Source organism: Salmo salar, chromosome ssa03 (assembly GCF_905237065.1).
Source record: "Salmo salar chromosome ssa03, Ssal_v3.1, whole genome shotgun sequence".
Classification (NCBI taxonomy): Eukaryota; Metazoa; Chordata; class Actinopteri; order Salmoniformes; family Salmonidae; genus Salmo; species Salmo salar.
Window position 1 is genome coordinate 6,023,178 of NC_059444.1, and position 24,037 is coordinate 6,047,214.

Below are 24,037 nucleotides of genomic sequence, written 5' to 3' on the forward strand. Positions count from 1 at the left end.
GATAGACCAGTATATCTAAGCAGTGGATAGACCAGTATATCTAAGCAGTGGATAGACCAGTATATCTAAGCAGTGGATAGACCAGTATATCTAAGCAGTGGATAGACCAGTATATCTAAGCAGTGGATAGACCAGTATATCTAAGCAGTAGATAGACCAGTATATCTAAGCAGTGGATAGACCAGTATATCTAAGCAGTAGATAGACCAGTATATCTAAGCAGTGGATAGACCAGTATATCTAAGCAGCGGATAGACCAGTATATCTAAGCAGTGGATAGACCAGTATATCTAAGCAGTGGATAGACCAGTATATCTAAGCAGTAGATGCACCAGTATATCTAAGCAGTGGATAGACCAGTATATCTAAGCAGTGGATAGACCAGTATATCTAAGCAGTAGATAGACCAGTATATCTAAGCAGTGGATAGACCAGTATATCTAAGCAGTGGATAGACCAGTATATCTAAGCAGTGGATAGACCCGTATATCTAAGCAGTGGATAGACCAGTATATCTAAGCAGTGGATAGACCAGTATATCTAAGCAGTAGATAGACCAGTATATCTAAGCAGTGGATAGACCAGTATATCTAAGCAGTGGATAGACCAGTATATCTAAGCAGTAGATAGACCAGTATATCTAAGCAGTGGATAGACCAGTATATCTAAGCAGTAGATAGACCAGTATATCTAAGCAGTGGATAGACCAGTATATCTAAGCAGTGGATAGACCAGTATAGCTAAGCAGTGGATAGACCAGTATATCTAAGCAGTGGATAGACCAGTATATCTAAGCAGTGACCAGTATATCTAAGCAGTGGATAGACCAGTATATCTAAGCAGTGACCAGTATATCTAAGCAGTGGATAGACCAGTATATCTAAGCAGTGGATAGACCAGTATATCTAAGCAGTGGATAGACCAGTATATCTAAGCAGTGGATAGACCAGTATATCTAAGCAGTGGATAGACCAGTATATCTAAGCAGTGGATAGACCAGTATATCTAAGCAGTGGATAGACCAGTATATCTAAGCAGTGGATAGACCAGTATATCTAAGCAGTAGATAGACCAGTATATCTAAGCAGTGGATAGACCAGTATATCTAAGCAGTGGATAGACCAGTATATCTAAGCAGTAGATAGACCAGTATATCTAAGCAGTGGATAGACCAGTATATCTAAGCAGTAGATAGACCAGTATATCTAAGCAGTAGATAGACCAGTATATCTAAGCAGTGGATAGACCAGTATATCTAAGCAGTTGATAGACCAGTATATCTAAGCAGTGGATAGACCAGTATATCTAAGCAGTAGATAGACCAGTATATCTAAGCAGTGGATAGACCAGTATATCTAAGCAGTGGATAGACCAGTATATCTAAGCAGTAGATAGACCAGTATATCTAAGCAGTGGATAGACCAGTATATCTAAGCAGTGGATAGACCAGTATATCTAAGCAGTAGATAGACCAGTATATCTAAGCAGTAGATGCACCAGTATATCTAAGCAGTGGATAGACCAGTATATCTAAGCAGTAGATAGACCAGTATATCTAAGCAGTGGATAGACCAGTATATCTAAGCAGTAGATAGACCAGTATATCTAAGCAGTGGATAGACCAGTATATCTAAGCAGTGGATAGACCAGTATATCTAAGCAGTAGATAGACCAGTATATCTAAGCAGTGGATAGACCAGTATATCTAAGCAGTAGATAGACCAGTATATCTAAGCAGTGGATAGACCAGTATATCTAAGCAGTGGATAGACCAGTATATCTAAGCAGTAGATAGACCAGTATATCTAAGCAGTGGATAGACCAGTATATCTAAGGATATGTTATCCCAATATAAGGTGCTTTGAGTTGGAGAAAAGGGGCAACGTAAATATAAAACCTTGTAATTATCATGTTGTTATTACCATTGGTCCAGGAGGTCCGTCCATTCCAGAAGCACCGGGAAGTCCTTGTTCACCCTGAAAGTAAGTATCACATCATCCATTACATTACATTATCCTTCACATTATCCATCACATTACCATTATCACACAATTTTAATCTTGATAATGTGACGATAAGTATATAGCAGACACTGTCATCTGATTAGTTTGAACTTGAATCGAGCGTGTTAACTCATTTTATTGATTTATTTAACCCTTATTTTTACCAGGTCAGTTGACTGAGAACACATTCTCTTTTACAGCAACGACCTGGGGAATAGTTACAGGGGAGATGAGGGGGAATGAATGAGCCTTTTGGAAGCTGGGGATGATTAGGTGGCCACGTTGGTATGAGGGCCAGATTTGGGAATTTAGCCAGGACACCAGGGTTAACACACCTACTCTTATGATAAGTGCCATGGGATCTTTAGTGACCACAGAGAGTCAGGACACCCGTTTTAATGTCTCATCTGAAAGAGGGAACGCTACACAAGGCAATGTCCCCCTCACTGCCCTGGGGCATTAGGATCTCCTTAGACCAGAGGAAAGAGTGTCTCCTACTGGCCCTCCAACACATCTTCCAGCAGCATCTGGTCTCCCATCCAGGGACCGACCTGGACCGACCCTGCTTAGCTTCAGAGGCTTCAGAGGCAACTCATCGCAGTGATACTGTAACGTATATATCATATATAACAGCTTATGTATAGCTAGGTAACTCACGACAGGGCCTGGGATTCCACGCAGACCGTCAGGTCCAGGCTTCCCAGAGGGACCCTGGGGTCCGACAGGTCCAGTTTTACCATCAGGCCCATCGGCTCCAGCCTCACCCTGCAAAACACAATCATAACATTCAATACAACGGTATCAATACCTTCAGCCTCATCCTGGAGTTACACAGTAGTAACTCCCAGCTACATTCAAATACATTCAGCATGACCTTCCAGAGATACCTTATATAGCCTGCGGTAGTGAGGGTTCCTGAGTAGAGGTTTGAGAACCACTTGCCTGGGTAACCAGAGCAATAAGCTTCTCTTCATATTATAGACAAGGAAGACAGATCTAGAAATTAGACTTGTAAAGCGAAGGTGAAAACTGTTTAATACAGTTCAATACAGTTGTACCGTACTACCACAACTGGATCGAAAAAAAGTTGAATGGCCAATATCAATACTACGCAGGTCAATACTCTCTTAGCCAAGAGTTGAGGAGAGACTGACTGCATCACTTCTTCTGTTTGTAAGAAATGTTAATGTGTTGAAAATTCCAAATTGTTTGCATTGTCATCTTACACACAGCTCTGACACACACACTTATCCCACCAGACATGCCACCAGGGGTCTTTTTACAGTCCCCAAATCCAGAACAAATTCAAGTAAGTGTACAGTATTATATAGAGCTATTATTGCATGGAACTCCATTCCATCTCATATTGCTCAAATAAACAGCAAAACTGGTTTCAAAAAACAGATAAAGCAACACCTCATGGCACAATGCCTCTCCCCTATTTGACCTAGATAGTTTGTGTGTATGTATCGATATGTAGGCTACGTGTGTCATTTATACATTGATGTAGTTCTGTTCTTGAGCGTTTCTTGTCTATTAATGTTCTGTACTTTGTCATGTTTTGTGTTTTGTGTGTATTCCAGGAGGGATAGCTCCTGCTTTTGCAACAGCTAATAGGGATCCTAATAAAATAATTGTATATATATATATATATATATACATATATATACATACATACATATACATACAGAACAAGGACCACCTGTTAATTGAAAAGCATTCCAGGTGACTACCTCATGAAGCTGGTTGAGGGAATGCCAAGAGTGTGCAAAGCTGTCATCAAGGCAAAGGGTGGCTACTTTAAATAATCTCAAATGTAAAATATATTTTGATTTGTTTAACACTTTTGTTGGTTACTATATGATTCAATATGTGTTATTTCATAGTTGTGAACCGTGCTTCACGGTTGGGATGGTGTTCTTCGGCTTGCAAGCGTCCCCCTTTTTCCTCCAAACATAAAGATGGTCATTATGGCCAAACAGTTCTATTTTTGTTTCATCAGACCAGAGGACATTTCTCCAAAAAGTACGATCTTTGTCCCCATGTGCATTTAAAAACCATAGTCTGGAGGTTTTGGAGCAGTGGCTTCTTCCTTTCTGAGCGGCCTTTCAGGTTATGTTGATATAGGACTCGTTTTACTGTGGATACACATACTTTTGTACCTGTTTCTTCCAGCATCTTCACAAGGTCCTTTGCTGTTGTTCTGGGATTGATTTGCACTTTTTCTCACCAAAGTACGTTCATCTCTAGGAGACAGAACACGTCTCCTTCCTGAGTGGTATGACAGCTGCGTGGTCCCATGGTGTTTATACTTGCGTACTATTGTTTGTACAGATGAACGTGGTACCTTCAGGCGTTTGGAAATGTCTCCCGAGGATGAACCAGACTTGTGGAGGTCTACACATTTTTTTTGAGGTATTGGCTGATTTCTTTAGATTTTCCCATGATGTCAAGCAAAGAGGCACTGAGTTTGAAGGTAGGCCTTGAAGTACATCCACAGGTACACCTCCAATTGAGTCAAATGATGTCAATTAGCCTATCAGAAGCTTCTAAAGCCATGACATCATTTTCTGGAATTTTCCAAGCTGTATAAAGGCACAGTCAACTTAGTGTATGTAAACTTCTGACCCACTGGAATTGTGATACAGTGAATTATAAGTGAAATAATCTGTCTGTAAACAATTGTTGGAAAAATTACTTGTGTCACGCACAAAGTAGATGTCCTAACCGACTTGCCAAAAGTATAGTTTGGTAACAAGAAATTTGTGGAGTGGTTGAAAAACGAGTTTTAATGACTCCAACGGAAGTGTATGTAAACTTCCGACTTCAACTGTATATACTGAAGTTCTCGGGAGGATTCTATTAGAATTAAGTTTTATTCAAACCTAAATAGATAAAGCACCTTTCAAAGGTGTTTGGGAATTACAATAATCACACAGAGCCTCAACTTAGTCACCACATGTCAGCCATCAGCCATGAGAACAGACACAAAAGATTGGAGATCCATGGATTTACCGTCAGATCGGATAACGGGGTTGGAGGATTAAACCGTTCTGCATTAAACCGTTCTGACAACCAATTAGAAGCCAGCTTTGACAGGCCAGGAAATTCTGAGAGGCTTTTGTCCTGTCTCCATCACATCAACTCTAATCCTACACTTCTGTTTGAATGGACGTGTGTGTGTGTGTGTGTGTGTGTGTGTGTGTGTGTGTGTGTGTGTGTGTGTGTGTGTGTGTGTGTGTGTGTGTGTGTGTGTGTGTGTGTGTGTGTGTGTGTGTGTGTGTGTGTGTGTGTGTGTGTGTGTGTGTGTGTGTGTGTGTGTCTGTGTGCGTCTGTGCCTCTTACCTTAGAACCCTTCTCTCCTTGTCTTCCCTCAGTACCGGCTGGTCCAATGGGTCCCTGGGGGTGAAAGAGGCACCACTCATCAGCTTGGTATACAGTGTCCAATCACAGATGGTTAAAACAGTCTAAAGACAATACAACATCAATCAATCAATAAATGTATTTATAAAGCCCTTTTTACATCAGCCGATATCACAAAGTGCTGTACAGCATTAGCATTCACTTGGGAAAAAACTGTGCTTATTCAAGTAAATATATATATTTATATGATGAGTAATAACTATTGATGATAATTTCTCAATATACAACGGATGACCTTGACTAGAAGCATATGACTATATTATGACTGTTTTAGGAATATATTATGACTCCTTAATACATATATAACTATATTATAACTATATTAATACCTATATGACTATATTAATACCAATATGACTATATTAATACTATATTAATACCAATATGACTATATTAATACCTATATGACTATATTAATACCAATATGACTATATTATACCTATATGACTATATTATGACTATATTAATACCTATATGACTATATTATGACTATATTAATACTTATATGACTATATTAATACATTTATGACTATATTACACCTATATTAATACTTATATGACTATAGTATGACTATATTAATACCTATATGACTATATTAATACTATATTAATACTTATATGACTATAGTATGACTATATTAATACCTATATGACTATATTAATACCTATATGACTATATTAATACCTATATGACAATATTATGACTATATGACTATATTAATACTATATGACTATATTAATACCTATATGACTATATTAATACTATATGACTATATTAATACTATATGACTATATTAATACTATTTTAATACCTATATGACTATATTATGACTAGATTAATACCTATATGACTATATTAATACCTATATGACAATATTATGACTATATTAATACCAATATGACTATATTAATACTATATGACTATATTAATACCTATATGACAATATTATGACTATATTAATACCTATATGACTATATTAATACTATATGACTATATTAATACTATATGACTATATTAATACCTATATGACTATATTAATACTATATGACTATATTAATACTATATGACTATATTAATACTATTTTAATACCTATATGACTATATTATGACTAGATTAATACCTATATGACTATATTAATACTTATATGACTATATTAAGACCTATATTTAAAATATATATATATTTTACCAGGTAAGTTTACTGAGAACAGGTTCTCATTTACAGCAATGACCTGGGGAATAGTTACAGGGAGGAGGAGGGGGATGAAAGAGCCAATTGTAAGCTGGGGATGATTTGGTGACCATGATGGTATGAGGGACTATATTAATACCTATATGACTGTATTAAGACTATATTAATACCTATATGAGTATATTAATACCTATATGACTATATTAATACTTATATTACTATATTAATACTATATGACTATATTAATACTATATTAATACGTATATGACCATATTAATACTATATGGCTTTTTTAATACTATATTAATACCTATATGACTATATTAATACTATATTAATACCTATATGACTATATTAATACTATATTAATACCTATAAGACTATATTAATACCTATATGACTATATTAATACTATATTAATACCTTTATGAAGATATTAATACCATATGACTATATTAATACTATATTAATACCTATATGACTATATTAATACTATATTAATACCTATATGACTATATTAATACTATATTAATACCTATTTGACTATATTAATACTTATATGGCTATATAAATACTATATGACTATATTAATACTATATTAATACTTATATGACTATATTAATACGTATATAACTACATTAATATGATATGACTATATTAATACTGTATTAATATCCATATGACTATATTAATACTATATGATTACCTGTATGACTATATTAATACCTATATGACTATATAAATACATTATTAATACTTATATGACAATATTAATACGTATATGACTATATTAATACTATATGACTATATTAATACTATATTAATACCTATATGAGTATATTAATATTATATTAATACCTATATGGCTATATTAATACTATATTAATACTTATACGACTATATTAATACTATATGACTATATTAATACTATATTAATACCTATATGGCTATATTAATACTATAGTAATACCTATATGACTATATTAATACTATATGACTATATTAATACTATATTAATACCTATATGGCTATATTAATACTATATTAATACCTATATGACTATATTAATACCTATATGACTATATTAATACTATATGACTATATTAATACTATATTATTACCTATATGGCTATATTAATACTATAGTAATACCTATATGACTATATTAAGACCTATATGACTATATTAATACTATATTAATACCTATATGACTATATTAATACTATATGACTATATTAATACTGTATTAATACCTATATGGCTATATTAATACTATATTAATACCTATATGACTATATTAATACCTATATGACTATATTAATGCTATATGACTATATTATGAGTATATTAATACCTATATGACTATATTAATACTATATGACTATATTAATACTATATTAATACCTATATGACTATATTATGACTATATTAATACCTATATGACTATATTAATACCTATATGACTATATTAATACCTATATGACTATTATATGACTATATTAATACCTATATGACTATATTAATACCTATATGACTATATTCATACCTATGTGACTATATTAATACCTATATGACTATATTATGACTTTATTAATACCTATATGATAATAGTATGACTATATTAATACCTTTATGACTATATTATGACTATATTAATACCTATATGACAATATTAATACTTATATGACTATATTATGACTATATTAATATATGAATACTATATGAATACCTATATGACTATATTATGACTAGATTAATACCTATATGACTATATTAATACTTATATGACTATATTAAGACCTATATTTAAAATATATATTTATTTTACCAGGTAAGTTTACTGAGAACAGGTTCTCATTTACAGCAATGCCCTGGGGAATAGTTACAGGGAGGAGGAGGGGGATGAAAGAGCCAATTGTAAGCTGGGGATGATTAGGTGACCATGATGGTATGAGGGACTATATTAATACCTATATGACTATATTAATACTATATTAATACTTATATGACCATATTAGTACTATATGGCTATATTAATACTATATTAATACATATATGACTATATTAATACCTATATGACTGTATTAAGACTATATTAATACCTATATGACTATATTAATACCTATATGACTATAGTAATACTATATTAATACTTATATGACCATATTAATACTATACGGCTATATTAATACTATATGAATACCTATATGACTATATTAATACTTATGACTCTATTAATACTATATGACTATATTAATACTATATTAATACTTATATGACCATATTAATACTATACGGCTATATTAATACTATATTAATACATATATGACTATATTAATACTATATTAATACCTATATGACTATATTAATACTATATTAACACTTATATGACTATATTAATACTTATATGACTATATTAATACTATATTAATACCTATACGACTATATTAATAATATATTAAAACCTATATGACTATAATAAATACTATATTAATACTTATATGACTATATTAATACGTATATCACTAAATTAATACCATATGACTATATTAATACTGTTTTAATACCCATATGATTATGAATACTATATTAAAACCATATGACTATAGTAATACCTATATGACTATATTAATACTATATTAATACTTATATGACTATATTAATACTTATATGCTTATATTAATACTATATGACTATATTAATACTATATTAATACATATATGACTATATTAATATTATATTAATACCTATATGGCTATATTAATACTATATTAATACTTATACAACTATATTAATACCCATATGGCTATATTAATACTATAGTAATACCTATATGACTATATTAATACCTATATGACTATATTAATACTATATTAATACCTATATGACTATATTAATACCTATATGACTATATTATGACTATATTAATACCTATATGACTATATTAATACCTATATGACTATATTAATACTATATGACTATATTAATACTATATTAATACCTATATGACTATATTATGACTATATTAATACCTATATGACTATATTAATACCTATATGATTATATTAATACATATATGATTATATTAATACCTATATGACTATATTAATACCTATATTAATACTTATATGACTATATTAATACTATATTAATACGTATATGACTATATTAATACTATATTAATACCTATATGACTATATTAATACCTATATGACTATATTATGACTATATTAATACCTATATGACTATATTAATACCTATATGACTATATTAATACTATATGACTATATTAATACTATTTGACTATATTAATACTATATTAATACCTATATGACTATATTATGACTATATTAATACCTATATGACTATATTAATACCTATAAGATTATATTATTACCTATATGACTATATTAATACCTATATTATTATATTAATACCTATATGATTATATTAATACCTATATGACTATATTAATACCTATATTAATACTTATATGACTATATTAATACTATATTAATGCGTATATGACTATATTAATACTATATTAATACATATATGACTATATTAATACTATATTAATACATATGTGACTATATTAATACCTATATGACAATATTATGACTATATTAATACCTATATGACTATATTAATACCTATATGACTATATTAATACTATATGACTATATTAATACTATATTAATACCTATATGACTATATTAATACCTATATGATTATATTAATACCTATATGACTATAATAATACTATATTAATACCTATATGATTATATTAATACCTATATGACTATATTAATACTATATTAATACTTATATGACTATATTAATACCTATATGACTATATTAATACTATATTAATACCTATATGATTATATTAATGCCTATATGATTATATATATTAATATGTATATGACTATATTAATACTATATTAATACATATATGACTATATTAATAATTATATGACTATACTAATACTATATTAATACATATGTGACTATAGTAATACTATATTAATACTTATATGACTATATTAATACTATATTAATACCTATATGACTATATCAATACTATATTAATACCTATATGACTATATTATGACTATATTAATACCTATATGACTATATTATGACAATATTAATAGTTATATGACTATATTAATACTATATTAATACCTATATGACTATATTATGAATATATTAATAGTTATATGATTATATTAATACTATATTAATACCTATATGACTATATTATGACTATATTAATACTTATATGACTATATTAATACTATATTAATACTACACCACGTCTATGAGCCATAATCATGTAGGGAAATTAAACTTTACAAGCGACGGAAAACCCTCACACTTGATGCAGAGCCATGTAGAAGCACATCTTTGATTTGATGGTGTAGTAACATAATTTCACACTAAACTAACACCAGTACGCTCCAATTGACTTTGAATTGAAACTTCCCTTTAAATAAAAATTTTTGACCTGAATCCCTAATAGTGCACTACATTTGACTAGAGCTCTATGGTTCCTGGTCAAAAGTAGAGCACTACCAAAGGAAAAGGTTTCCATTTGGGACAAACCCCTTGTTCTTGTCACCACGCAGTGCCAACCCTTCATTATTTTACAGTATTGGTGTAGCAGTTTATAGAATTTTAGTGCTCTCCATTAAAAGTGATGGCTTTAATTGGACCAGGTTGTAAAAGTGGTAAGAAAACATACTGTATGGCTGTTTCCCAAATAGCACCCTATCCCTTAAAAAGTGCACTACTTTTCCACCAGAGGGACGAGTGTGCCATTTAGGACGCATGTGGACATTGAGGCCGGTTGTGTGACACGATCAGCGGGAAGTGCCAGAGGTAGAAATGACATCTTGATATCCTGGACTTGAGTGTTTATCTCACTGCTCTCGCATCACTGTCAGACAAACTAAAACAGGTTGATATTCTATTATAAAACTAATCTAGTACAAAACAGTCTGAATATTATAAACTAATGTACTAAAAAACAGTCTGAATATTATAAACTAATCTACTACAAAACCGTCTCTGAATATTGGCTTGTGTGGAGAGTGGCTGCTCAATCAAGGCAAATCAGATATGTATTATAGTCCATTATAGCTAGAATTTAAATTCAGCAATATCTATAATTTTTGATAACGACGACTAACCTCGCCTGAAACCTGGAACATGTGTTAGCTCTGTTAGCAAATAACTTTGCGGGCAAAACAAAGTTTTCTTGGCAGACACTTACCCTCTTGCCGGGTGGTCCTGGAGGTCCAGCTTCTCCAGAAGGACCAGGTGGGCCCTGAAACAACACACCCCCCCGACCAGTTACAATAGATACCAGATTCACAATACAACAACGACATCATCATCATCATCATCATCATCATCCTAAACAACAACATCAGCATCATCATCATCATCATCATCATCATCATCCTAAACAACAACAACATCATCAACAACAATAAATAAGTTATTTGCTACAGAAGCCTGCCATCATTCACTATGAACTGGACTGTGTTTACAGGCAGTAGGACCTGCCATCATTCACTATGAACTGGACTGTGTTTACAGGCAGTAGGACCTGTCATCATTCACTTTGAACTGGACTGTGTTTACAGGCAGTAGGACCTGTCATCATTCACTATGAACTGGACTGTGTGTTTACAGGCAGTAGGACCTGCCATCATTCACTATGAACTGGACTGTGTTTACAGGCAGTAGGACCTGTCATCATTCACTTTGAACTGGACTGTGTTTACAGGCAGTAGGACCTGTCATCATTCACTATGAACTGGACTGTGTGTTTACAGGAAGTAGAACCTGCCATCATTCACTATGAACTGGACTGTGTTTACAGGCAGTAGGACCTGTCATCATTCACTTTGAACTGGACTGTGTTTACAGGCAGTAGGACCTGTCATCATTCACTATGAACTGGACTGTGTGTTTACAGGCAGTAGGACCTGCCATCATTCACTATGAACTGGACTGTGTTTACAGGCAGTAGGACCTGTCATCATTCACTTTGAACTGGACTGTGTTTACAGGCAGTAGGACCTGTCATCATTCACTATGAACTGGACTGTGTGTTTACAGGAAGTAGAACCTGTCATCATTCACTATGAACTGGACTGTGTGTTTACAGGCAGTAGGACCTGCCATCATTCACTATGAACTGGATTGTGTGTTAACAGGCAGTAGGACCTGTCATCATTCACTATGAACTGGACTGTGTGTTTACAGGCAGTAGGACCTGCCATCATTCACTATGAACTGGACTGTGTGTTTACAGGCAGTAGGACCTGTCATCATTCACTATGAACTGGACTGTGTGTTTACAGGAAGTAGAACCTGTCATCATTCACTATGAACTGGACTGTGTGTTTACAGGCAGTAGGACCTGCCATCATTCACTATGAACTGGACTGTGTGTTTACAGGCAGTAGGACCTGCCATCATTCACTATGAACTGGATTGTGTGTTAACAGGCAGTAGGACCTGTCATCATTCACTATGAACTGGACTGTGTGTTTACAGGCAGTAGGACCTGTCATCATTCACTATGAACTGGACTGTGTGTTTACAGGCAGTAGGACCTGTCATCATTCACTTTGAACTGGACTGTGTGTTTACAGGCAGTAGGACCTGCCATCATTCACTATGAACTGGACTGTGTGTTTACAGGCAGTAGGACTAACCAGTAGGACTAGCAGCTAACTAGCTAGCTGCTGGGAGGATGTTGTCATTGGACGAGTGGGTGAGTGGCTGACATTTTACCCCCAACAACAAGATCAACAACTAACGCTAGCCAAAGCAAGATGAGCTAAAACATAACGAGGGAACAGTAGAGTAGGTAAACCTTCTTAAACGTTGTCAAAATTTCACTGATAAACAATGGGGAATAGTATTGTAGCCTGCTCGCCTTTCCGCAGCTTGTCCCAACCGCCGATTTTACAACTCAATGGGAACTCGCCTACCTGCCTGCCCGTTTGATCGATGCCAAATACATTTGATTGACAACTGAGAGATATGCTAACTGTAGTTAACAGTCGTTCAAGTTCAGCATAGCTAGCTAGCTAGCAAAGTGATTCACATTTCTCGCTAGCCAACCAAATGACACCTGCATCACTAGCTGTAACCACAGAAAAACGATACGGGTGGGAAAAAAAGTCAGTCACTTAGCCACTCGTCCATTGACAACATCCTCCCAGCAGCTAGCTAGCTAGTGTTAGGTTACGTGTTTTTAGCTTGGTAAATAAATAGCTACATAAATAGATAGGCCTGAATGTCATTGTATTCTGTAGCGTTTAAGATTTCCCTTCACTGGAACTAAGACATTTGACAAACTGACTTGTAAAGGTGGCATCACTGAACTCTTCAGTGAGGCTGTTCTACTGCCAATGCTTGTCTATGGAGATTGCATGGCTTTGCGCTGAATTTTATACACCTGTCAGCAACGGGTGTGGCTGAAATAGCCGAATCCACTCATTTAAAGAGGTGTCCACATAATGTTGTATATATTGTGTATTTGCGTACAAGACTACTCCCTTCTTATTTTTTTCTCCTCACTAACAACAACAACATCACAATTCTATAGCCTCAAGGGTCTTTTCCTGGTTAAATAAATCAAAACTTACTGGCTGACCAGCGTCTCCATCATCTCCCTTGTCTCCAGCCAAGCCATCCAATCCCTGAGGAGATACAACAGAAAGACAAGTCAGGATATCAATTTCTTCCTTTTACTAGCATCGATCATAATCTACTGTTACACTTCAATTAATTACATGCCGTTCCCTTTACATCTAACTGTAGTACTTACACCAACTCCAGGCTCTCCAGGGGGACCTGGGTCTCCAGAGAAGCCAACGGGTCCCTATAGAGAGAGAGAGAGAGAGAGAGAGAGAGAGAGAGAGAGAGAGAGAGAGAGAGAGAGAGAGAGAGAGAGGGACAAAGAGAGAGGGACAAAGAGAGAGGGAGAGAGATATACACACAGAGCGAGAGAGAGAGAGAGAGAGAGAGAGACAGACAGACAGACAGACAGACAGACAGACAGACAGACAGACAGACAGACAGACAGACAGACAGACAGACAGACAGACAGACAGACAGACAGACAGACAGACAGACAGACAGACAGGGTGAGAGGGTGAGAGAGAGGGGGAGAAAGAGAGAGAGAGAGGGAGAGCGAGAGAGAGATGGAGAAAGCAGAGAGAGAATACAAGAAGTGTTTGAGCTGGAATGTGGAGTATGTGAGCGGAGCGAGGAGCAAAGCTGGAGCGGAACAAGGAGCGGAGCTGGAGCACAGAGCGGCATTCCCAAAGGCTGGAGCGTTGGCCTTCTCGCCCACTCCAATTTCCCTCTAGTAGCGATCACTGCGTGAGCCCAGGGCATGCCCGGCCCAGCATGCATTTGTAGTCTACTTGTGTGCTGGTAATAGCCCCCTTGCTGTAGTTACTGTCATGGAGTTTGCTAAATATTTTGAAACTGATAACACACACAGGTGCAAAATCAAGGTGGCTTACAAAGATGAGGACCAAGAGCAAGAGAGGGAAAAAGTGTTGTTCTATTATCTATACAATAGGTCATAATTGATTTTGGCCCAATAGTCCTGGCATATTCCCACGTTCAAAAAGCTTTACGTTTTGATTGTGTTATTTTGCCTAAAAACCTTTAGGGCTACCTAGGGAAAAATATATATTTTTAAAACAACTCTGCATCTCTGCCCAGCCTGGCAGGAGAGGCCAAAAAGGTGTTTATCATCCCCAGTGGCTCTGCATGTGAGGAGGCCACAGGATGGGGCCACAGTGTCTCCTGATCCCTCCTGTCTCAGCCTCCAGTATTTATGCTGCAGTAGTTTATGTGTCGGGGGCTAGGGTCAGTCTGTTACGTCTGGAGTATTTCTCTTGTCTTATCCGGTGTCCTGTGTGAATTTAAATATGCTCTCTCTAATTCTCTCTTTCTCTCTTTCTTTCTTTCTCTCGGAGGACCTGAGCCCTAGGACCATGCCTCAGGACTACCTGGCATGATGACTCCTTGCTGTCCCCAGTCCACCTGGCCGTGCTACTGCTCCAGTTTCAACTGTTCTGCCTGCGGCTATGGAACCCTGACCTGTTCACCGGACGTGCTTGTTGCACCCTCGACATCTACCATGATTATTATTATTTGACCATGCTGGTCATTTATGAACATTTTAACATCTTGACCATGTTCTGTTATAATATCCACCCGGCACAGCCAGAAGAGGACTGGCCACCCCTCATAGCCTGGTTCCTCTCTAGGTTTCTTCCTAGGTTTTTGGCCTTTCTAGGGAGTTTTTCCTAGGGAGTTTTTCCTAGCCACCGTGCTTCTTTCACATGCATTGCTTGCTGTTTGGGGTTTTAGGCTGGGTTTCTGTACAGCACTTTGAGATATCAGCTGATGTACGAAGGGCTATATAAATAAATTTGATTTGATTTGTTTTGATTTGAGAAGATACTCTGCAGGCTGGCTCTCCAGGCACCATCACACGAGCCTGAAGACACAGACTGGGCCAACTCCTGTTTCTAACAATTGAATTCAAAGGCACTGTAGACTGAACCTAATAAGGCATTTTTCGTCTAATATGTATTTAATTCTAAGTCACAGCCTATATGCACAATTTATAGACTATAATGATTTAATACAATTAAATGTTATTTAAATGTTGAGTGCTTTATGTCCCTACCACTCCCAAATGCTTCGCAATGTATTTCTTCGTAGGCTATAGCCTTGAATTAACTGAAATAATATAGCCTAAATAATTCATTTTCGTTCCTTTTTAGGCTCCCTGTCAGGATCCTGACCCTTTTAGTGTTTTTAAATACTGTTTAAAATGACATGTAGTCTATTTGAAAATGGTAGGTCCAGGAAATCACAAAAATACATAAGTGTTGGTTCAATGGTGATTTTAAAATGATTTTGAATGGAGCGAATTTGGAGCGAAAATGTATTTCTCCCTGTGAGTGTTTTATTCTATTATTATAAAAAATATTTTGGGAGCGTTTTTTTTTAGTGGAGCGGCGGAACGGTGCACAAGCGCCACTCCATGAACGTTGAGTAGGATTTACGACCGCTCAACTCCTCACATAGTCTTGCTGGAAACAGACAATGGGATCAGAATCATAACATGAGTGACTCTATGATTTACAGTATCGGTTATAGATCCACAAACAGAAGAAAAAAAAAATACTCTTGCTTTATCTTATTGTAAAAATTGCGTATGGAGATGTTGTCAAAGTATTTTGAATATAGGGCCTGATGTGACTTACGGGGTTGCCTTTGGGGCCATCGTCTCCTCCAGGTCCGCGGGCCCCTGCAGGTCCAGCAGCTCCAGGTGGTCCTGACTCTCCCTTCTCCCCTGTCTCTCCTCTGGGGCCCTGGAGAGAGAAATGTCACAACTGTTATCACACTGAGGATCAGTGGGTGTCACACCGGTAAAGTTTGATCAGTCCCTGTTCTCCCCATACCTGTCACTGTCAGTCCCTGTCTGTTCTCTCCATACTTGTCACTATCTGTCCCTGTCTGTTCCCTCCATACCTGTCACTGTCTGTCCCTGTCTGTTCCCTCCATACCTGTCCCTACCTGTCCCTACCTGTCCCTACCTGTCCCTGTCTGTTCCCTCCCTACCTGTCCCTATCTGTTTCGTTCTGACACTGTAAACAGATAGAGGAGCAGACAGCCATGTCGATATGCTGTGACGGACGCTGAGTAGAGGAGGAGAAAGGGTCTACGTCCCCTATGGCCCTGGTCAAAATGAATGCACTGAATAGGGAACAAGGGTGTCATTTGGGTGACAAGCCAGAGAGTCCTATCAGGGACTAGGGTTCTGTACTGATTAAACCTGACCGGACTACACAACCACAAACCACAGCATAGCCAACAATCAATGATCAACGCTCTGATATGAATTTAATGGGGCTGGGGTTGGATGGAAGCATAGCTGTAATCTATGATATTGATCCTAATTTCTTCTCTTTCTGAGAGGGGAAGGGATAATCAATGATCATAACCAAATGCTCTGCTGGGCAATGATCAATTCGAAAATATGGATTGATGAAGCAGCCGGCCCAAGTATTTCCTATGGAAGAAACCCAGGTATAGTAAGGGAACAGCCAGGCTAGAAGAGTTGACTACAGTAAGGACCAGCCAGGCTAGAAGAGTTGGATACAGTAAGGACAAGCCAGACTAGAAGAGTTGACTACAGTAAGGACCAGCCAGGCTAGAAGAGTTGACTACAGTAAGGACCAGCCAGACTAGAAGAGTTGGATACAGTAAGGACCAGCCAGACTAGAAGAGTTGGCTACAGTAAGGACCAGCCAGACTAGAAGAGTTGGATACAGTAAGGACCAGCCAGGCTAGAAGAGTTGGATACAGTAAGGACCAGCCAGACTAGAAGAGTTGACTACAGTAAGGACCAGCCAGACTAGAAGAGTTGGATACAGTAAGGACCAGCCAGACTAGAAGAGTTGACTACAGTAAGGACCAGCCAGGCTAGAAGAGTTGGATACAGTAAGGACCAGCCAGACTAGAAGAGTTGGATACAGTAAGGACCAGCCAGACTAGAAGAGTTGGATACAGTAAGGACCAGCCAGACTAGAAGAGTTGGATACAGTAAGGACCAGCCAGACTAGAAGAGTTGACTACAGTAAGGACCAGCCAGACTAGAAGAGTTGGATACAGTAAGGACCAGCCAGACTAGAAGAGTTGACTACAGTAAGGACCAGCCAGACTAGAAGAGTTGACTACAGTAAGGACCAGCCAGACTAGAAGAGTTGGATACAGTAAGGACCAGCCAGACTAGAAGAGTTGGATACAGTAAGGACCAGCCAGGCTAGAAGAGTTGACTACAGTAAGGACCAGCCAGGCTAGAAGAGTTGACTACAGTAAGGACCAGCCAGGCTAGAAGAGTTGGATACAGTAAGGACCAGCCAGGCTAGAAGAGTTGACTACAGTAAGGACCAGCCAGACTAGAAGAGTTGGATACAGTAAGGACCAGCCAGACTAGAAGAGTTGACTACAGTAAGGACCAGCCAGACTAGAAGAGTTGACTACAGTAAGGACCAGCCAGGCTAGAAGAGTTGACTACAGTAAGGACCAGCCAGACTAGAAGAGTTGGATACAGTAAGGACCAGCCAGGCTAGAAGAGTTGGATACAGTAAGGACCAGCCAGACTAGAAGAGTTGGATACAGTAAGGACCAGCCAGACTAGAAGAGTTGGATACAGTAAGGACCAGCCAGACTAGAAGAGTTGGATACAGTAAGGACCAGCCAGACTAGAAGAGTTGACTACAGTAAGGACCAGCCAGGCTAGAAGAGTTGGATACAGTAAGGACCAGCCAGACTAGAAGAGTTGGATACAGTAAGGACCAGCCAGACTAGAAGAGTTGACTACAGTAAGGACCAGCCAGACTAGAAGAGTTGACTACAGTAAGGACCAGCCAGACTAGAAGAGTTGACTACAGTAAGGACCAGCCAGACTAGAAGAGTTGACTACAGTAAGGAACAGCCAGGCTAGAAGAGTTGACTACAGTAAGGACCAGCCAGGCTAGAAGAGTTGACTACAGTAAGGACCAGCCAGACTAGAAGAGTTGACTACAGTAAGGACCAGCCAGACTAGAAGAGTTGACTACAGTAAGGACCAGCCAGACTAGAAGAGTTGACTACAGTAAGGAACAGCCAGGCTAGAAGAGTTGACTACAGTAAGGACCAGCCAGGCTAGAAGAGTTGACTACAGTAAGGACCAGCCAGACTAGAAGAGTTGGATACAGTAAGGACCAGCCAGGCTAGAAGAGTTGGATACAGTAAGGACCAGCCAGGCTAGAAGAGTTGGATACAGTAAGGACCAGCCAGACTAGAAGAGTTGACTACAGTAAGGACCAGCCAGGCTAGAAGAGTTGGATACAGTAAGGACCAGCCAGACTAGAAGAGTTGACTACAGTAAGGACCAGCCAGGCTAGAAGAGTTGACTACAGAAAGGACCAGCCAGGCTAGAAGAGTTGACTACAGTAAGGACCAGCCAGGCTAGAAGAGTTGGATACAGTAAGGACCAGCCAGACTAGAAGAGTTGACTACAGTAAGGACCAGCCAGGCTAGAAGAGTTGACTACAGTAAGGACCAGCCAGGCTAGAAGAGTTGACTACAGTAAGGACCAGCCAGGCTAGAAGAGTTGGATACAGTAAGGACCAGCCAGGCTAGAAGAGTTGGATACAGTAAGGACCAGCCAGACTAGAAGAGTTGACTACAGTAAGGACCAGCCAGGCTAGAAGAGTTGGCTACAGTAAGGACCAGCCAGACTAGAAGAGTTGGATACAGTAAGGACCAGCCAGGCTAGAAGAGTTGGATACAGTAAGGACCAGCCAGGCTAGAAGAGTTGGATACAGTAAGGACCAGCCAGACTAGAAAAGTTGGATACAGTAAGGACCAGCCAGACTAGAAGAGTTGGATACAGTAAGGACCAGCCAGGCTAGAAGAGTTGACTACAGTAAGGACCAGCCAGACTAGAAGAGTTGACTACAGTAAGGACCAGCCAGACTAGAAGAGTTGGATACAGTAAGGACCAGCCAGACTAGAAGAGTTGACTACAGTAAGGACCAGCCAGGCTAGAAGAGTTGACTACAGTAAGGACCAGCCAGACTAGAAGAGTTGACTACAGTAAGGACCAGCCAGGCTAGAAGAGTTGGATACAGTAAGGACCAGCCAGACTAGAAGAGTTGGATACAGTAAGGACCAGCCAGACTAGAAGAGTTGACTACAGTAAGGACCAGCCAGACTAAACGAGTTGGATACAGTAAGGACCAGCCAGACTAAACGAGTTGACTACAGTAAGGACCAGCCAGACTAGAAGAGTTGGATACAGTAAGGACCAGCCAGGCTAGAAGAGTTGGATACAGTAAGGACCAGCCAGACTAGAAGAGTTGACTACAGTAAGGACCAGCCAGACTAGAAGAGTTGACTACAGTAAGGACCAGCCAGACTAGAAGAGTTGGATACAATGAGGGCGTGTCGTACAAAACAAAGTCATCAGCGGTTGGATCATCTCTAACCAATCAGAGTATAAAAGAGAACGACGCATTTTTCAAAACGTCGCTTTACACACGTGTGTTCTGGCTCTGGTCCAAACCCATCGGTTTCTGGGACCAATCAGAACGGTTAGAATGTGTTTGCGTTCTAGACAATCGTTGGGGAGACACTCATCGCAGAGAAGAAACTAACGTCCGTCGCATGGCCAGAGTAAGGAGTATGGGTAGCCAGGAAAACTGTACATAGCCCCCCGTCTTTCCCCTAAAGCTGTGACTCATCAGAAGGGGACGCAGTAAGAGGAAGGATTCTCTACTGTGACTGTCACAGATAATAAACAATGCTCAATTACAGCTGCAATTAAGAAATATGAACAACCTCGATTTGTAACCTAATCACACACTGCTATGCATAAATGACAATACTATACACTAAGAAATGTTGTGTTTTTTCCCCCTGTTTTATCTGTTCTAATTATCATTTATCATTTGTGTATTTGAATCAAACGGGATACTTACTCCACCACCAGGCTCTCCTGATGGTCCCGGGTTGCCAGCTTCACCGCTTTCTCCCTTTTCTCCATTACCTCCCATAGAACCCACTCCACCAGGAGGGCCTTGAGCACCCTGTGGATAGGATACAAAACAACCAATCAATCAACCATCCAACCAATCAACCATCCAACCAATCAACCATCCAACCAATCAACCATCCAACCAATCAACCATCCAACCAACCATCCATCCAATCAACCAATCAACCAATCAATCAACCATCCAACCAATCAACCAATCAACCAATCAACCATCCAACCAATCAACCATCCAACCAATCAACCATCCAACCAATCAACCAATCAACCAATCAACCATCCAACCAATCAACCAATCAACCAATCAACCAATCAACCATCCAACCAATCAACCATCCAACCAATCAACCATCCAACCAATCAACCAATCAACCAATCAACCAATCAACCAATCAACCATCCAATCAACCAATCAACCAATCAATCAACCAACCAATCAATCAACCATCCAACCAATCAACCATCCAACCAATCAACCAATCAACCAATCAACCAATCAACCATCCAATCAACCAATCAACCAACCAATCAACCATCCAACCAATCAACCATCCAACCAATCAACCAATCAACCAATCAACCAATCAATCATCCAATCAACCAATCAACCAATCAATCAACCATCCAACCAATCAACCAATCAACCAATCAACCAATCAACCATCCAACCAATCAACCAATCAACCAATCAATCAACCAACCAATCAATCAACCATCCAACCAATCAACCATCCAACCAATCAACCAATCAATCAACCAACCAATCAATCAACCATCCAACCAATCAACCATCCAACCAATCAACCATCCATCCAATCAACCAATCAACCAATCAATCAACCATCCAACCAATCAACCAATCAACCAATCAACCATCCAACCAATCAACCAATCAACCAATCAATCAACCAACCAATCAATCAACCATCCAACCAATCAACCATCCAACCAATCAACCAATCAACCATCCAATCAACCAATCAACCAATCAATCAACCATCCAACCAACCAACCAATCAACCAATGAACCATCCAACCAATCAACCAATACATTAACCAACCAACCAATTAATCAACCAACCAATCAAATAACCAACCAATCAATCATCCAGTCAACCAATCAACCAACCAATACATTAACCAACCAATCAACCAACCAATCAACCAACCAACCAACCAACCAATCAGCCAAGCAATCAACAAATCAATCAATACATCAACCAACCAACCAATTAAACCACCAACCAACCAAATAACCAATCAATCAATCAATCAATCAATCAATCAATCAATCAATCAATCAATCAATCAATCAATCAATCAATCAATACATCAACCAACCAACCAATTAAACCACCAACCAACCAAATAACCAATCAATCAATCAATCAATCAATCATAAAAAACGTCAGGTCATCATAACACAGGGTATGGAGCCACATGTAGTGTAATGACATGTTAAACTATTCATAATAATAATATACTCTAGTGTAATGACATGTTAAACTATTCAGAATAATAATAATATACTCTAGTGTAATGACATGTTAAACTATTCAGAATAATAATAATATACTTCAATGTAATGACATGTTAAACTATTCAGAATAATAATATACTCTAGTGTAATGACATGTTAAACTATTCATAATAATTATAATATACTCTAGTGTAATGACATGTTAAACTATTCATAATAATTATAATATACTCTAATGTAATGACATGTTAAACTATTCAGAATAATAATAATATACTCTAATGTAATGACATGTTAAACTATTCATAATAATAATAATATACTTCAATGTAATGACATGTTAAACTATTCAGAATAATAATATACTCTAGTGTAATGACATGTTAAACTATTCATAATAATTATAATATACTCTAGTGTAATGACATGTTAAACTATTCATAATAATTATAATATACTCTAATGTAATGACATGTTAAACTATTCAGAATAATAATATTGAATATTCAGACACTTACGTCAGCTCCACTAGAACCCTGGGGACCTCTGGGACCTGGAGGACCAGGTGGACCCTGTCAACGTAAACAATCAACAATAACACCATGTCAACGTAAACAATCAACAATAACACCATGTCAACGTAAACAATCAACAATAACACCATGTCAACGTAAACAATCAACAATAACACCATGTCAACGTAAACAATCAACAATAACACCATGTCAACGTAAACAATCAACAATAACACCATGTCAACGAAAACAATCAACAATAACACCATGTCAACGTAAACAATCAACAATAACACCATGTCAACGTAAACAATCAACAATAACACCATGTCAACGTAAACAATCAACAATAACACCATGTCAACGTAAACAATCAACAATAACACCATGTCAACGTAAACAATCAACAATAACACCATGTCAACGTAAACAATCAACAATAACACCATGTCAACGTAAACAATCAACAATAACACCATGTCAACGTAAACAATCAACAATAACACCATGTCAACGTAAACAATCAACAATAACACCATGTCAACGTAAACAATCAACAATAACACCATGTCAACGTAAACAATCAACAATAACACCATGTCAACGTAAACAATCAACAATAACGCCATGTCAACATAAACAATCAACAAGAAGACCCTATCAACATAAACAACAATAAACATTAAGACCGTGACATCACAACAACAGGCTAGATCTAATCAAGTAGCTTGGATCTACTTGGACATCTGTACTCTGGTGTG

General features: G+C 37.1%; 1 protein-coding gene across 1 annotated transcript in view; it reads right to left on the bottom strand.

The window, feature by feature from the left end:
• The window catches only part of LOC106596897 (collagen alpha-1(XI) chain), a 185,012-nt gene that overhangs the window by 11,172 nt on the left and 149,803 nt on the right, over positions 1-24,037 (bottom strand). Inside the window, exons 46-54 of the mRNA XM_045714451.1 lie at positions 23,280-23,333; positions 21,208-21,315; positions 16,942-17,049; positions 14,475-14,528; positions 14,293-14,346; positions 11,898-11,951; positions 5,349-5,402; positions 2,661-2,768; positions 1,923-1,976 (exon numbers count right to left, since the gene is read on the bottom strand). Coding sequence (XP_045570407.1) covers positions 1,923-1,976; positions 2,661-2,768; positions 5,349-5,402; positions 11,898-11,951; positions 14,293-14,346; positions 14,475-14,528; positions 16,942-17,049; positions 21,208-21,315; positions 23,280-23,333 — 648 coding nt within the window. The remainder of the gene's footprint in view (positions 1-1,922; positions 1,977-2,660; positions 2,769-5,348; positions 5,403-11,897; positions 11,952-14,292; positions 14,347-14,474; positions 14,529-16,941; positions 17,050-21,207; positions 21,316-23,279; positions 23,334-24,037) is intronic.